Source organism: Mustela nigripes, chromosome 2 (genome assembly GCF_022355385.1).
Source record: "Mustela nigripes isolate SB6536 chromosome 2, MUSNIG.SB6536, whole genome shotgun sequence".
NCBI lineage: Eukaryota > Metazoa > Chordata > Mammalia > Carnivora > Mustelidae > Mustela > Mustela nigripes.
Genome location: NC_081558.1, coordinates 73054088 through 73070567, shown reverse-complemented (window position 1 = coordinate 73070567; position 16480 = coordinate 73054088). Strand labels below are relative to the sequence as shown.

The following is a 16480-nucleotide window of genomic DNA, read 5'->3' as shown; positions in this document are numbered from 1 at the left end:
AAGATGTGGTATATATACACAATGGAATACTATGCAGCCATCAAAAGAAATGAAATCTTGCCATTTGCGACAACATGGATGGAACTAGAGCGTATCATGCTTAGCGAAATAAGTCAAGCAGAGAAAGACAACTATCATATGATCTCCCTGATATTAGGAAGTGGTGATGCAACATGGGGGCTTAAGTGGGTAGGAGAAGAATCAATGACACAAGATGGGATTGGGAGGGAGACAAACTATAAGTGACTCTTAATCTCACAAAACAAACTGAGGGTTGCTGGGGGGAGGGGGATTGGGAGAAGGAGGGTGGGGCTATGGACACTGGGGAGGGTATGTGCTTTGGTGAGTGCTGTGAAGTGTGTAAACTTGGCGATTCACAGACCTGTAACCCTGGAGATAAAAATATATGTTTATAAAAAAATTAAAAAATAAAACATACTAATATAAATAAATAAATAAGTATAAAAAATTAAAAATAAATTATGATCAAAACCTCAAGCATGGAAATACACCCCCAGTTGTAAGGGCAGATACTTTGTGCTTGATGGTACAACTCAGGCATGCAGTGGTTACTCTAGAAGACACCAAAAAACAGGGGGAAAAAAAAGGCCACATAATAAATAATACTGGAAAAGAACCACAGGGTCACTGCCAACATCTAAGAGCAAATAAGGGAGGCATAGCAAAATGCCTAGCAGGGTTTAAGACCACTGAAGAAACTACAACCTTCTTAACTTCTTTTTTTTTTTTTTAATTTTAACCAATGAGTTGATTTGTTTTAATAAGTGATGAAGGTGATTGCCAAAATAGTAATGAAAATAATGCAAATATTATGACCTCCATCTCTTTACCAGAGCAGGAAAAGGAATGAACAAGGTAGAGTCTGGATGAATGGGGTAAAAATCTATATTTGGAGCTACAGTGTGTTCGAAGCTATGGAGTTTCTCTGTGGCAGTCACATTGTAACCAGCTGAATGCTTATGTTCCCTCAAAATTCATGTGTTTAATCCCTAATGCCCAATGTGATGGGATTAGGTTGATGAGGTCACGAGGGTGAGACTGTCATAGGATTACTGCCCTAATAGGGGGAGAATATAGAGACCTCAGCATCTGTCCACAATCAGGAGCTGAGGAAAGGCCACATGAGCACACAGTGGTCCCCAAACCGGGAAGCAGGCTCCCACCAGATACCAAATCTACCATCTTGAACTTGGACTTTCCAGCCTCCAGATTGGTGAGGAATAAGCATCAGCTGTTTAAGCCAGTTGTCTATGATATTTTGTTACGATGGCTCAAGTAAATCAAGATGTATATCTAATTCTTGGTTTTCTGGCTCCATCTTCTGCTGCCATGTTCCCCAGGCTTATATTTTAACTCTTTTTATACATATATCTCCACTGGAGATTAGAAAAAATAATACTAGCTCTGTTTTTCCGACTGCATGAGGTTTCAATTTCTTTATACTCCCCATCACCCGTTTACACCTATGTCTCTGACCTCTCCCAGTCCTGATCTTTATTCTAGGCTCCCATAGAATTCCTTCCCTCTTCCCAGAGCAATTATTCCAGAAAAGACCACTAGTGAATTTTAAAACAAAGAATGAAGAAGGCAAAAGGAAAGGCACTGAGCTGATTGCAGGGGACCTACTGAATCAGCTTTCACAGGCAAGGGAGGTACAATTCAAAAGAAGGGATTTTGCATTTCGGATATGGGGCTTCCTCCAATTGACATGCCAAAGTTTGGAGCCCAGAAAGGGAAACTCTGTAATAATCCCAAGGGACGAAGTGTTCTCCCCAGATGTCCCCATTCCCAAACATTCTTCGCTTGCTCCAGAAGTTTTCAAAAAGAAGGGCCTCGGGTGGCAGAGTTAGGAATCTCAGTTTAGATGATTCCTTCCAGATGCTGCCTCACACTCAGCACCCGCTTTGCACATGGCACTGAACTAACCAGAATAAAGGTCAGCCAGGACAGGTGGAAAACATGGGAGGGGTGGCCAGGTTTTCTTCCACCGTCCAACTCTTCGTCCACAATTTATCCTTTGGCAATAATAAAGGAAATCGTGCTCTTTAAAGAAAATGACAGATACAGGAAAGCTGGAAATGACAGAACTTTTAGGATTTGCCAGCCTCGTGTGTTTCACAGGTGACCCTGGATTATCACAGAAGGTACAGAAGCTAAACTCTTCCTGCCAGGAATGGAGGGCGGAAGCAATGGTGGGATGGACAGAGGCACCCACAAGAAGAAAAAAGGGAAAAAAGATTCTCTTTCAGATAAGACTATTTCAACTGTGCTATCTATTCTACCCACATTATAATAGCTCGGTAATTCTCCTCCCCCTAAGAAAACTAGCTATCATTTTTGTGTATCTATAATGTGCCAGCTGCTACTCTCCAACTTTCCATGCATTAGCTCATTCAGTCTCTGCAACAACCCATTTAGCCATGACTACTAAGCTCATGTGACTGGCTGCTGGGTGGCTATGATGGCCCCAAATGGTTCCTTTCTCCCTGTGTCCATGCCCTTTGCCAGGGCACTTCGCAGCAAGTCTACCTATGAGATAAAGTCGGTTTTCCCACTTCTTGGATCTTGGTTCATTGACAACACTTGCTTCACTGAGGAAATGAGGTAGAAATGACGATGTGCCAGCTCTGAGCCGAGACTCAAGAGGATCAGTGGGTGTCCATATTGTTTTTCCAGTGGACCCCCACCATGACTATACACCTGGACTAGCCTGCTGGAGGATGAGAAACAAGCAGAGGGAACTCACTGGATTCATCCCGATCAGGGCCACTTCTACCTCAGCCATTGGGCAGCCGACACCAGATACATAATGGAGCCCCACCAAGAGAGGCAGAACTGTCCGGCTATCCCAAGACTCGTAAGCAATGATATCTAGCTCTAGTTCGACACCACTGGGCTTTGGGGTATATTTGTTAGAGACCACAGTTAACTGCTACTTATTTTGACAAATTGGGAAACTGAGGCACAGAGGAGTTAATTAACTTACCCAGGGTCACTCAGCTAATTAGTATTGGAGACAAGAACTGAATGCAGGCAGCTTAGCTCAAAGCCAATGTACTTAGCCACAATCAGACCCCCTACAGTGAGGAGAAAAAGGACATAGAGGATTGTGGCAACATGCAATGTGGTGGGTGGGGTGTGTGTGTGTGATGTTCATTATTTCAGAATAGCTCCCTTTCCTCTTGAAAACCTTTCTGTTAGTCATTCAAAGCAATCGGTTTTTACAAGGGAATGTGAGTCTACTGACAGAGTTAAGCGATCATCTAAGTTTTAATAAATAAGGCACTCAAAGAAGAGATTCTCGGAAAGAGGTAGCACTTTCAAATTGAATGTTCTCTTTTCTCAAAGAAAAATGTTATAGCTATAAATTTTTAAATAAAGGTGATGTACAAAATTGAGTGGCCAGGGATTACAATATCAAATCCATCAGAATTTCCTTTGGAATGAAATATGACATTATACTTAGGCATATTATTCATACACAGATAGGATAAAAGCATATCAGAAGCCCCAAACAAACAAACTTCCTTAAATAATACATTCTCATAAAATCTGTATCTGATATCAAAAATAATTTTTTACCTCTGCAGATGTGAAAAGGATTAATCTTGGCAACCCAGACAGCCCCTTTTCCTTAATTTCAGGACAATATTTGTATCTAGCTAAATTCATTGCATACATATTGGACACTGAACCACCTGCAAAAAACAAAATTGAAATGGCATATTAATAGCATGAAATTATAGCTCCCTAAATGCCAACCACAGGGGAAGATGTGAACGGCTATGGCTGCTTTAGCTTAATGACAGATCCCCGGAAATCATCTGAGCCCCATGCCCGACCCATGACTCTTACCCACTTCCTAACCCCCAATTACAGCAATCTCAGCAAAGACCTAAGTCTTCTTCTGTCATTCCAGAGTTTTTTCAAACTAAATGTTTCCCTCTACTTACGAGGGCCAGTTCCCAAGTCTTCATAGTTAATGATATTCTGTCACCTGACCAAGAAAATGGCAATACATGCTCATCCCTGGTCCCAAGAAAGGACTGTAGGATGCACTACATGATTCAGAAAACTTCTCAAGTAAAATTGATTGATAAACATATAGCCCTTCCAAATTCCCAGCAGCAGAGAATTTCATTTGTAAGCTATAAATCCAAATTGTATGCATCTCCTTGGTTTAACATTTACATCAGTTGCTTAGCATTTATGCAAAAAATTGCCACTCCAGAGAAAGGAACGAGTTAGATTCTCAAGTAGCATTATTCCTACCCAACTTTTTGGAATGTGTAAATCTTCAAGGAGCTGTTCCTCATATAACACACAAATAAATGTTTGGGTGTTTGCAGTGGAAGGGAGATGGCAATAACTAGCTGTACTTACCTGGGTTAAATATTCCATCCCCTTCTTTCCAGCCAATAAATTCAATCATTTTCTTCAGAACCGCTTCTTCCACTAACAGAAACACTGGGGACACCTCATACGTATAACTAGATAGATATAAAAAACACTTCACTTCTATGACTAGAGTCAAACCATCCCTTTGGTGTCCCAAGAATAATGCACATAGAGTTTTATTCAACCAAGCGGCTATGGGAGTGTAGATAGAGTCTTTGGAAATTTATCCAGTTGGAAATAGAGAAACATAGTCTGTGATCGTGCTAGCCATGGTTTGACAGAGGCCAATAGCTGGGGGCCTTCAGGATACACAAGGCTACTTCAGCAGTCATAATTTACAGGAACTCTTCGGGTCCACTGGGAACCATAAAGGCAGAACATCTAGATTCTTCATATTAGCCATAAACCATGGCCATTTCATTCTTTGGATGCTGCTTTGGATGCTGGTTAAAGAAGAACCATTGCCAGGTGCCTGGGTGGCTCAACCAGTTGAGCATCTGCCTTTGGCTTGGGTCATGATCTCAGGGTCTTGGGATCAAGCCCCACATTGAGCTCCTTGCTCAGTGGGGAGTCTGCCTCACCCTTTCCTTCTGTACCCCTCCTCGCTTATGTGAGTGCACTCTCTCTCTCTCTCCTCTCTCATTCTCTCAAATAAATAAATACATTCTTAGAAAAAAATAAGGAAAACCATTGTCATGGTAACCAGGTTTTATTAGGTTCCTATCATGTGTACCCTCAGTCAGTTCTAGCTATTCTACAGGGAAACTACTCATCCTGAACTAGGGTTTTCTCCACTATATTCCTGTGCTGGCAAATGGGAACAACAAATGGGAAGTGTTCTGTGGGGCCTCTCTTATTATGCGATGATTTTATTGCAAAGCACTGCCCAAATCCCCTGTCATTGAAGGTTTTGTTGCTCCAGGCTGGACTAAGTTAGCTCCTTGGGGAAGGCCTCCGTGGCAGGGAGCTACCTTTCTTAAGGTCACAACCAGGTATAAAGGCCTGGCCATATGGGCCCAACTCCAGACCACTCAGAAGGGCCACTATAGCTCTAAAAATCTCCACTAAGTCAGCCATTTGAGCCTGCAGAACAGCTTGGCTTCTGGTTCTGCTCACTCCTGCTGCCTTTCTCATCACCCATGTGGATCCCAAGGGCGTTCCTTAATAAACACCCTGCTCACTAAACTCATCTAGAGCCGCTTCCCAGGGAATCCCACATGGGAGGGTTACCATGCCTTGTTTCATAATATTTGAGTTTCTCCTTTCTGTAGATAACTCGAGGGTGACTAAATTACTTATAATCTCCTCTAACAATTAAGCCATTATATTAAAGTGTATCTGAATAAATACATATTCCAAATATGTAAGCCAAGCAGACACACTTAGCTTTGCAGTCACAGAATTGAATGTGAATATTTTAACACCTTCAAGGGAAAACTTCAGACATGAGGCCAAACAAAAACAAAAACACAAAATGAAATGAAACAAAGAAATGGAATACCTACTATGTGTCACCTCCCTAACTCCCTACATGCCAAGCTCTCTATAGACAGCATGTCATTTTGCAAACACTCCAGGTTCTATTTTCAACCATGCGAGGAAGCCGGTTCACACATTTCAAAAGTGTGGGGAAAAAGTCTATGTGTTCGTGTGCACCTGCAAATATAAGTGAAATAATTGTTCACTTAAAAAAAATTAATATATACCCTGCGTATAAAATCTGGCTCAACTGTAAACCTGGGGAGAGGCATGGAAGTGAAGGAGAGGAAAATATGGGACACTCTCATAGCTTGTTCACATTTTCAGTGGATTGCTCAGCTTAGCAACAATTTAATACTTTGCAATCCACTCTGTGTTTCAGCTAAAAGAACCCAGATGAGAAGTTAGATATCACAGGACATAGAATGAAAGGTTTAGAGAGTTGTGTAATTTTACTGTGTCTTCTGGCCCACCTACCACTTAACACTTCTACTCACTGTAAACTGGTATCATCTCTCATCACCCCATCAAGATTTCTCTAACTGAAGTCACCAGAGACAATTTTTAGTCTCTGTCTTAGTTAAATACTGAACAAGCTTATGATTCTAGACACTTTCCTTTAGGGTTTCCATGACTTCCTGGTTGATTTTCTCCTTCTTCTCTCTCTCTTCACTGTTGGCTGGTCTTCCTTCCTCCTAACTATGAGATATTATTAGACGTCCTCAAGGCCCAGTCCTACGCTTCTGTCCTCACTCTACAGTCTGTCTTGCAGACACCACTTCTCCATCTCCTGGTTTGTTTTTGTTCAAAGTGTCTTCAGCCTGCTCATCAAAACCAATTGTTTGGCTTTGAAAATATATCAGTGCTTGGGAGACAGCCACAGAAATTCAGATTAATTTAATTGGTCTGAGTTGGGACCCAGCCCTCAATATATTTTTTGGAAATGTCCCAAGTTGATTCTGATGAACAGGAGAAGTTGAGCATCACTGACTTAAGGAATCCCATCTGTGCCCACCTTTTCAATTACCATCATTCCCCAGTAACTCCTTATTGACACCTTTTATAGAGATATTGGAATTTCAGGACTGTATATCTCTCAGCTTGGCTGATAAAAACTCTTAAATAGCTCAGAGTCACTGTAAACTCAAATTCTTGCAACTGAAAATTAAATTCCTTCTCTTGCCTTTTTCATCATACCCCTGAAAACTGATCCCCCTTCTGATGCTTTTTATATCCATGAATGACATGACCAGCAACCCAGCTACAGAAGCCTGAAACCCAAGCATCATTGTATAGACCTCCTTCTTGTCTTCATTCCCAAGGTTCAATATATTACCCAGACCTTTCTGTTTTATCCTCTAATCAGCCCTCCTGATCAGTCCCCTCCAATCCACTCTCCATATGTCTAGTGATCTTTTCAATAAACAAATGGCATATAATGATTTAGAAACCTTTAAAAGCTTTCCTTTGTACTTAGAATAACTCATAAGCATGGCCCCTGGGTCTTGCATATCTGGTCCCTCTCCATTTCTCCAATCATATCCTCCATTATGCTCCCCATAGGTTTCTACACCTTCACTGACCTTTCAGTTCATAAAGTACATCATGCTGTCTCCTGCCACAAAACCTTTGTGCATGCTATTTCCTCTGTTTGAATCTCTTCTCTCCTCTTTTCACCTAGTTAACTCTTACTCATTCTTCAGCTCTTTGTTTCACTTCCTCAGAGAAGACTTTCCTGAGCTCTCAACTTGGAAAAATTGTCCCATGTATATTTATAGCAGCAGTCACCCCTTCATATATGAATTAAAATTTTACATTAATATGTGGGGATAATTTTTTTGTGAATTTGCATGGAGCAACTCTATCTCAGTAGAATTTTTGCTTCATGAAGGCCAAGTCAAGTTTTGCTTCTATTCAAAGTATCTCTCTGGCACTTAGCAGAGACATGGCTTTTCATGCAGGAATGAATGACAAGTTGCTTCATCAATTTTCTCATTTGGTAAGTAGAGATAACCATGCCTCCATGAAACATCTCACAGTACTTCTATCAAATCAAAAAGCTCTTTAAAATATTGCTAAGTGTCATTCCATTATTTATGATGACACTATACCAATGAAACCATGAAATAGAAGTTCATGAAATAAAAGTTTGTCTACTTAAAAAACATCTCTAATGCATGCTCTATGTAAGAGTCCAGTAATATGGTACTTACACACTTGGGTTTAATGCTTCTGTCATAAATCGGGCCACCAAAGAGTAGTAATCAAGTCCAGCATACAACTGGTTGAAAAATCTTGGATGGTCTGTAAATTTAAGCAGAACATTCATCTACAAAGCAATAAAAATGAAAAAGACTCTCCATACAACAGTAACATAAATCAATCTTTCAGATAAGAAATGCAGCCAGAGTGACTCTTTTTTTTTTTTTAAAGATTTTATTTATTTATTTGACAGAGAGAAATCACAAGTAGATGGAGAGGCAGGCAGAGAGAGAGGAAGCAGGCTCCCTGCTGAGCAGAGAGCCCAATATGGGACTCGATCCCAGGACCCTGAGATCATGACCCGAGCCGAAGGCAGCGGCTTAACCCACTGAGCCACCCAGGCGCCCCAACCAGAGTGACTCTTAATCTCACAAAACAAACTGAGGGTTGCTGGGGGGAGGGGGTTTGGGAGATGGGGGTGGGATTTTGGACATTGGGGAGGGTATGTGCTTTGGTGAGTGCTGTGAAGTGTGTAAACCTGGTCATTCACAGACCTGTACCCCTGGGGATAAAAATATATGTTTACAAAAAAAAAAAAAGAAATGCAGCCAGATACAAAAGAGTATATACTGCATGAATCCACTTATAGGACATTCAATATAAGACAAAACTGATCTATGGAGACAGAGGTTAGAATTCTGGGTACCTTTGGGAAGGCGATATTGACTAGAAAGGGACTCGAAGAAGGCTCTGGAGTGCTGGGAAGGGTCTACATCTTGATCTGGGTGACGGTTACTCATGCACAGTTATGGGCAAATTCACAGAGCACTTGAGATCTGTCCACTTTACTGACTGTAAATTATGCTTCAGTTTTTAAAAGAATTCAAAATCTAATCATGTACAAAGGGACCAAATGTTGAAAACCCATCTCATAACCCTCTCTACTAAACAGTCATGTTTCTCAGCAACACTTGGGCACCATCGTAGGATCTCGGTTTATCTGTTCCCTTTTTTCTCCCCACGCCCCAAATCCAAACCAGAACCCTTGAGAAATGGATTACAAGAACTATCTGTCCAAGTATCAAAGCCTGCTACCTTTATCTTCAGAAGATATGGATCTTAACTTCCCTATCTTTAAACATATTTCACTCACCAACAGGGTTCACTTCGGGCTACCGACAGTGAGTGGCCTTTTCATTTTTCAGATTGGACCATTTTTCATAGTGCAACTGGCATTATGTAGATGGAAGTAAGATGTGACTCATCATAGGGCTTACATAAACTTTCTAATTCAACTTACTTCAAAGGCAGTAGCCTTTAAGACTCAACTTCGGTTCCAACTTTCTATTTTTTTTCCCCTCGTATAAAAGGTCTCATAAAGGTTCTTGGCTTTCCACAGTGTGAATATTCACACCAAACACCAGGCTAACTGACTTGACATTCTCAATCATAGGAAGCCCAGCATGACAAAGAACAAGGAGGCAGGAGGTCTGTTTCTAAATTTGAGTATTTGGGAACCTTTTTATTTAGTGACTTCTCATTACAACTCACAGCATTTGGTTTTAGGGTATTTTTCTCTTTAAACTAGGAGTTCAATAAAAAACAAAAGCTCAAGAAAATGTTCTTTTAAATAAAATATGGAAAACTTCCTCTAATCTGGCAAAGGAAACCAGACATTGCTACAAGTAATTTTAATAAGATTTTTTTTTTTAGTTCCGTGTTAATTTATGATTGATTTCCATGGTAACATTATGGAAAATATCCAGTAAACTGAAAAGTCTCCTACATTAAATGTCATTCTACATTTCTGACATGCACTATAATAATAAGATACGTATCTCTGCTTTTGAAATGCTAACTGGGTTTTTGATACGTACACCAGACTTTCCCAAGGGAATATAAACCAATTATTTTTAGCCAGGATTTTATTATGTTCTTTCCACTAAATTTAGTTCAGTGTCAGAATTCACAAAGCATAATGCCTGCATGGTCTTAAGCACCAGATTACCTTTACAGCACACTGCGAAATGCATATTTTGGAAAGTTACTTCCTCACTTCTGGAACCTGTTCCCTGGGTGTGTGGGATATTAACAGTTGGACTAGTACGTCAGCACAAGACCAATACCATACTACTGCTTTGACAAAATATCATAGCAGTTAAGCATTATGGCAAAGCTATCACAGCAGAAACTTACCATGTATTCATTTTTTTATGCTTTCCTAAAGATTTTTATTTTTGATCTTGTTAGATTTGATAAAATAATTTGACAATTACCAACTGCCAAGACTTCATCAGTATCTTCCCAATCTACTTCTGTTTAGCGTTGGTGGTATAGTGGTGAGCATAGCTGCCTTCCAATCTACTTCTGTTTATAGTAAAGACAACCTCCTGAACACTTTTTTTTGCATATTGTGGACCATGAAGATTTAAAATCCCTTTACAAGTTCTATCATCAAACTATGCTTTGCCAGTTTAGACCAACGTAAGAAATAATAAGTAGCAGTCATCATGTATGGTCTTGATTATAAATGGAGGATGGGGATTGCCAAGAAGCAGATCATATTTCTGTACGAGCACTAACACTAAAAGTTTTTCTATCCATTTATCTTTGGCCTTGACAAAAAAAATCTGTATTACCAATTAAGTGGCCTGTAAAAATAACAGAACTACTATTTTTTGATCCATCTTTCTTATTGCGTAAACATTGTCATACTCAGCTTTACTATCAGATAAATATATGCTTAAGAAAATATAAGAACTTGTTAGGGATACAGATCAAGAGGAAGGAAATGAAAGTCTTACTTGTTTTGACGCTGTAGCGTATGACATCCTGGCAGAGCTCCAACAGCCTGTGGTGTGGCTCTCCCGTATCTCTCATCTCCAAATCAAGAAGTTGTTTCAGCTGCTCAGGGGGCTGCCACTCACAAACCTAGACATTCAGCAATGGCAGTTAATTGAGCTCCTACTGGAGTCAGGTATCGAGAGGGTGTTAGCATCATGGGCCCTACCCTCACAAAGCTTCCAGACAAGTGGGATTCCTGACAAGTGGGATTCCAGACAAGTGGGACTGAGATTTAAATGTACAACCTTAGTCCAGGGTGAAAAGATGAGATGGTGACCCAGGTGTTACTGGAACAAATGAGGGGCCCCACTTTCAAATGGAAAGTCAAAGATTCCCTGGAGGAAATGATTTCTAACCAAGCAAAGATTAGGGGATGGGGAAGGCAAGAGGGCACTCTAGGTAGAAGGAACCAGGGTCTTAAAGGCTAAAATACAAGGGCACATCTGAAGAATGAAGTTAGTTTAGTGTGGCCAGAACATGGGGTTGGAGAAAGGAGAGGCAAGAAGGGAAGCTGGAATCCCAAAATAACTTCCTCACTAGTCTCTCTGTTTGTAGCCTTACACTTGACCCATGCATTCTATCAGCCTGGCAGCCAGAATCCGAAATGATCTTCTTAAACCCAAGCCATGGCCATTGCTTTGCTAAAATATCTCAGTGGCTCACTTCCTTCAAAGTAAAGCCAAGTCCTCACAATAACTTCAAATGATCCTGTATAATGTGCTTCCCTTCACGGCATTTCCTCTCCAGTCTAGCTCTGCTTTCCTCCCGTCTGACCTTCCCCCACCACCTGGACCTCTTTGCTGTTCCTTAAACATGCCTGGCACTCTCCACCCTGAGAGTCTTCATACTGGCTATGCCCTCTGCCTGGATACTCCTGCCCCACATGTCCTCATGGCTAACTTCCTCAGTTCTTTCAAAGCTTTGCTCAAAAGTCCCTTTCTCAATGACAATAATCCTGATTCCCTTATTTAAAATCACAAGGTTCACCTTACACTGGCCCTATCAGCCCCTTAACATTCCCTGCTCTTCCTTTTCCCATTGTACTTCTCATCTTTAAACATACCATGTAATTCATTTATTTTGTCCCAGGTAGTCACCATGAAAGCAGAGATGTCCATCTGTTTGCTCACTGCTCCCAAGTAACTAACACAGTGCCTACCACACAAAGGGAGCTCTACAGCCATGCGGTGAATGAAAGGATGAATGAATGAATGAGATGAGACTCCATATCATGACAGATTTTCTGTGGCATGTTACAGGGTTTGAACTTGGCTCTAGGGCAGCCATTGAAATGTTTTGGACCAGGGAATAATATGAACATATTTGTGTTTTGGCCAATAGCCTTAGTTGCTATATGGAGATTCCAAGTAAAATCAGAAAGAAGACATGGTTGTAACAAACCAGGCAAGAGAAGGTGGTTTTCTGAATGAAGTAGTTACTACTGGAATGAAGTATTTCCAGAGATATTCAAAATGCAGAAACAACAGAACTCAGAAATCAGTTACACAGCAAGGGTGAGGGAGAGAGATGAGCCAGGGACAACTCTGAGGTCTGTTATGTGCATGGGTTGATGGTTGTGATGAGCAAAAGAATCTGCTTTGGGATGATGAGTTTGGGGCATATGTAGCCTGAGGCCTCTCAGGACATCCAAAAGGGGTGCAAGAGTTGGTCTGAAGCTCTTGTGAAAGGCCAAGAACAGAGTTCCATACATCCACCATGATAATATACCATTGGGGACATACTCAGAGAGAATCTACCACTAAGAGGAAAGGCACGGGATCTCCCCTGGGCACCACCATCCCTTAAGGTAGAGGACAAGCCAGAGAAGCAGGGAAAATCTGAGAAGAGTTCAGGGCTCCTAAAACAAAGAAAACAGAATGTTTTAAGGAAAAGATGGTCATCACCATCAAATCCTGTTGAGAAGCCCGATTTGATAAAGACTGAAAAGTGCTCATGGGATTTATCAACAGGGAGGTATTCTTGGCAAGTGCCATTTGACTTAGAAAGGTGGGAGTGGAGGCCAGATTGCCATGGAGTGAGGGTGTGGGAGGTGAGGAAAGAGAGGGAGGGAGGGAGCATAGACAATCTTTAAAAAGTTCGGCTGTGGAGGGGAGGAGAGAGACAGGGGAGTAGCCAGGAAGTCAGGAGACTAGGAGGTGGGAGGCTGGGGAAAGCAAGAAAAAGTACTGAGTTGTGCAAGGGGCATGGAATTAAACTCTGATGTGAGAACCATAATAGGCAGGGGTAATTCAAAAGTGACTGAGACAATCCAAAGGAATAACTACTCATAGAAACACATCTCAGAGATACTGCAGGTTTAGTTCAGAATGGGAATATTGAAATAAAGTGGGTCAAACAAAGATTTGGGTTTCCCAGGGCATATAAAAGTTATATTTACACCGGACCATCTAGTCTGTTAGGTGTGCAATAACATGATCTAAAAAATGTACATACCTGAATTAAAAAAAAAAAATAGTTGTTGGGGGAGGTCATCAAGAAGAGGTGACCATCAGATGACCCATGAGCTGACCTTGGCCCTTGGAGGCACCTCACCTCTCCCCAGTCCTTGGAATGTGGGTTCTGCTTGTGTCTCCTGCTCCCAGAGGCTGCTCCAAGGACACAGCCTTGAAACAATGATGTGGTGTTGAGAACAGTTGCATTGTATATTGGATTAAACCCAGTTAAGGCCCCTGTATGTCTGTATGTCTATCTATCTATCGAACCTTTTAAGGTTTGGAGGGCAGGTGTGGGGATCCACTCATCTTGCTGCTGCCCAAGACACGTTTCCTACGTAAGTTCCCTTGGCTTATTAAAACTGCCACATGTCAACCTGAAGTGGTCTGTATATTTCTTTGGTCTCTCCCTGCTCCCTCCAGGAGCCGGTTTCAGATTTCACCAGGAAACTCCTGAGGGGATTAGGAGGTCACGTTATTTTAATGCTAAAAAATGCAAACCATCATCTGAGCCTTCAGTGAATAGTAATCTTTTTGCTGGTGGAGGGTCTTGCCTCTATGCTGATTGGCCATGGACTGATCAATATGGTGGCTGCTAAAGGTTGGGGTGGCTGTGGTGACATCTTAAAATAAAGTTTGCTGCATTCCTCTACTCTTCCTTTCATGAACAATTTCTCTGTAGCATGTGCTGCTGTTTAATAGCATTTCCCCCACAGTAGGACTTCTTTCAAAATCAAAGTCAATCTTCTCAAACCCTTCTGCCTCTTTGTCAACTAAGTTTACGTACTATGCTCAATCCTTTGTGGTCATTTCAACAGTCTTCACAGCATCTGCACCAGGAGTAGTTTCCATCGCAAGAAACCACTTTCTTTGCTCATCCGTCAGAAGCAACTCCTCAGCCAGTCAAGTTTGATCATGAGATTGCCGCAATTCAGTCCCAACTGTAGGCTCCTCTTCTAAGTCTGGTTCTTTTGCTATTTCTACCACATCTGCAGTGACTTCTCCACCAAAGTCTTGAACCCTCAAAGTCACCCACAACAGTTGGAATCAACTTCTTCCAAACTCCTGTTCATGTTGATATTTTGACTTCTTCCTATGTATCTCAAATGTCATTTATGGCATCTAGAATGGTGAATCCTTTCCAGAAGGTTTCCAATTGACTTTGCCCAGATTCCTCAGAAGAATGACTGTCTAGGGTAGCCATAACCTTATCAAATGTCTTTTTAAAATGATTAAGACCTGAGAGTCAAAATTAATCCTTGATCCATCGGCTACAGAATGAACGTCACGTTAATGATTCCATTAATCTTACACATTTCTACAGAGCTCTCAGTTGACAATGTGCATTGTCAATAAGTGGCAATATTTCAAAAGGAATCTTTATTTTCTTAGCAGTAGGTCTCAACTGGGGGCTTGAAATATTCAGTAAACCTTGTTGTAAACAGATGTGCTGTCACCCAGGCTTTGTCTTTCCATTTGCAGAGCACAGGCAGAATAGATTTAGCATCACTCTTAAAGGCCCTTGAGTTTTCAGAATAGCTAATGAGCACTGGCTGCAACTTCAAGTCACCAGCTGCATTAGCCCCTAACAAGAGAGTCAGCCTGCTGAGGCTTTGAAGCCAGGCACTGGCCTCTCCTCTCTAGCTCTGACAGGCCTAGATGGCGCCCTTTTTGGGCAGAAGGTTGTATCATCTATACTGAAATATCCGATGTTTAGTGTAGGTCTTCTGGATCACTTTCTGTAGCTTCTACATCAGCCCTTGCTGCTTCCCTGTGAACTTTTATGTTACAGGGACGGCTTCTTCCCTTAAACCTCATGAACCATCCTCTGCTAGCTTCATCCTTCTCTTCCGTGGCTTCCTCACCTCTCTCACCTTTCCTAGACTAGAGGAGAGTGAGGGCCTTGCTCTGGATGAGGCTTTGGTTGAAGGGAAGGTTGTGGCTGGTTTGACCTTCTATCCAGACCACTAAACCTTTCTCCAGATCAACAGTAAGGTTGTTTTACTTCCCTGTCATTCATGTGTTCACTGGAGTAGCGTTTTAATTTCCTTCAAGAACTTTTCCTTTTGTAGTCACAATGTGGCTGGCTGTCTGGGGCAAAAGGCCTAGCTGTTGGCCTGTCTTGACTTTCCACGTGCCTTCCTCACTAAGCTGCATCATTCCTAGCTTTTGATTAAATTGAGAGAAGTGCACCTCTTCCTTTCAGATGAATATTTAGAGGTCATTACAGGGTTATTCATTGGCCTTATTTCAATCTTCTTGTATCTCAGAATAGGGAGACCCAAGGAGGGGGCAAGAGACGGGAACTGATGACGAGTAGAATAGTCAGAACACACACAACATTATCAGTAAGCTCACTGTCCTATATGGGTGTGGTTTGTGATCCCTCAAAACAATTACAAGAGTTACATCCTAGATCCCTGATTATAATAAACTATAAAAATATCATTATATTTTATGATATAATATACACAATACAATTTATAATATGTTATAACATGTAACAAGTACAACAAAAATGAAAAAGTTTGAAATATTGTCAGAATTATGGAAAGGTGGCACAGAGATGCAAAGTGAGCAAATGTTGTTGGAAAAATGACCCCAAAAGTCTTGCTGGATTCAGGGATGCCACAAACCTCCAAACTGTAGAAAACATGCTATTCACAAAGGACAGTAAAGTGCAATGCGGTAAAATAAGGTATTCTGATTTACACAACGTGATTAAATCTCAAATGCATTTAGCGGATGGAAAATTGCAAGACCCAGGGGGCCCCTTGTGATTGGATTCCACCTGTCTCACATTCTGGAAAAGGCAAAAAATACAAACTTAGCGAACTCGTGTAACTCTACACCCAAGAGGGAGCAAATTTTATTGGATGTAAATTATAACTCAATTTTTTAAAAAGTGTCTGAGAAAGAATGTCTACAAGAGAAGACACTAGAAGTAATTATCTCAGAGTGCGGGGATGTATCTGAGTGGTGCCCTGTTGGATCTCTGACAAAGCTAGATTAAGTTAATGACATAAAGTCTCCTCCTCCTTCCCCCCCCCCTCCCCCCCCCCCCTAGCGGCACCCGCACCGAT

At 41.4% G+C, this 16480-nt stretch overlaps 1 protein-coding gene across 1 annotated transcript in view; it reads right to left on the bottom strand.

The window, feature by feature from the left end:
* GADL1 (glutamate decarboxylase like 1) overlaps nt 1-16480 on the bottom strand; it is a 185939-nt gene that overhangs the window by 130441 nt on the left and 39018 nt on the right. The window contains exons 3-6 of the mRNA XM_059387957.1: nt 10905-11031; nt 8112-8202; nt 4405-4511; nt 3604-3719 (exon numbers count right to left, since the gene is read on the bottom strand). Coding sequence (XP_059243940.1) covers nt 3604-3719; nt 4405-4511; nt 8112-8202; nt 10905-11031 — 441 coding nt within the window. The remainder of the gene's footprint in view (nt 1-3603; nt 3720-4404; nt 4512-8111; nt 8203-10904; nt 11032-16480) is intronic.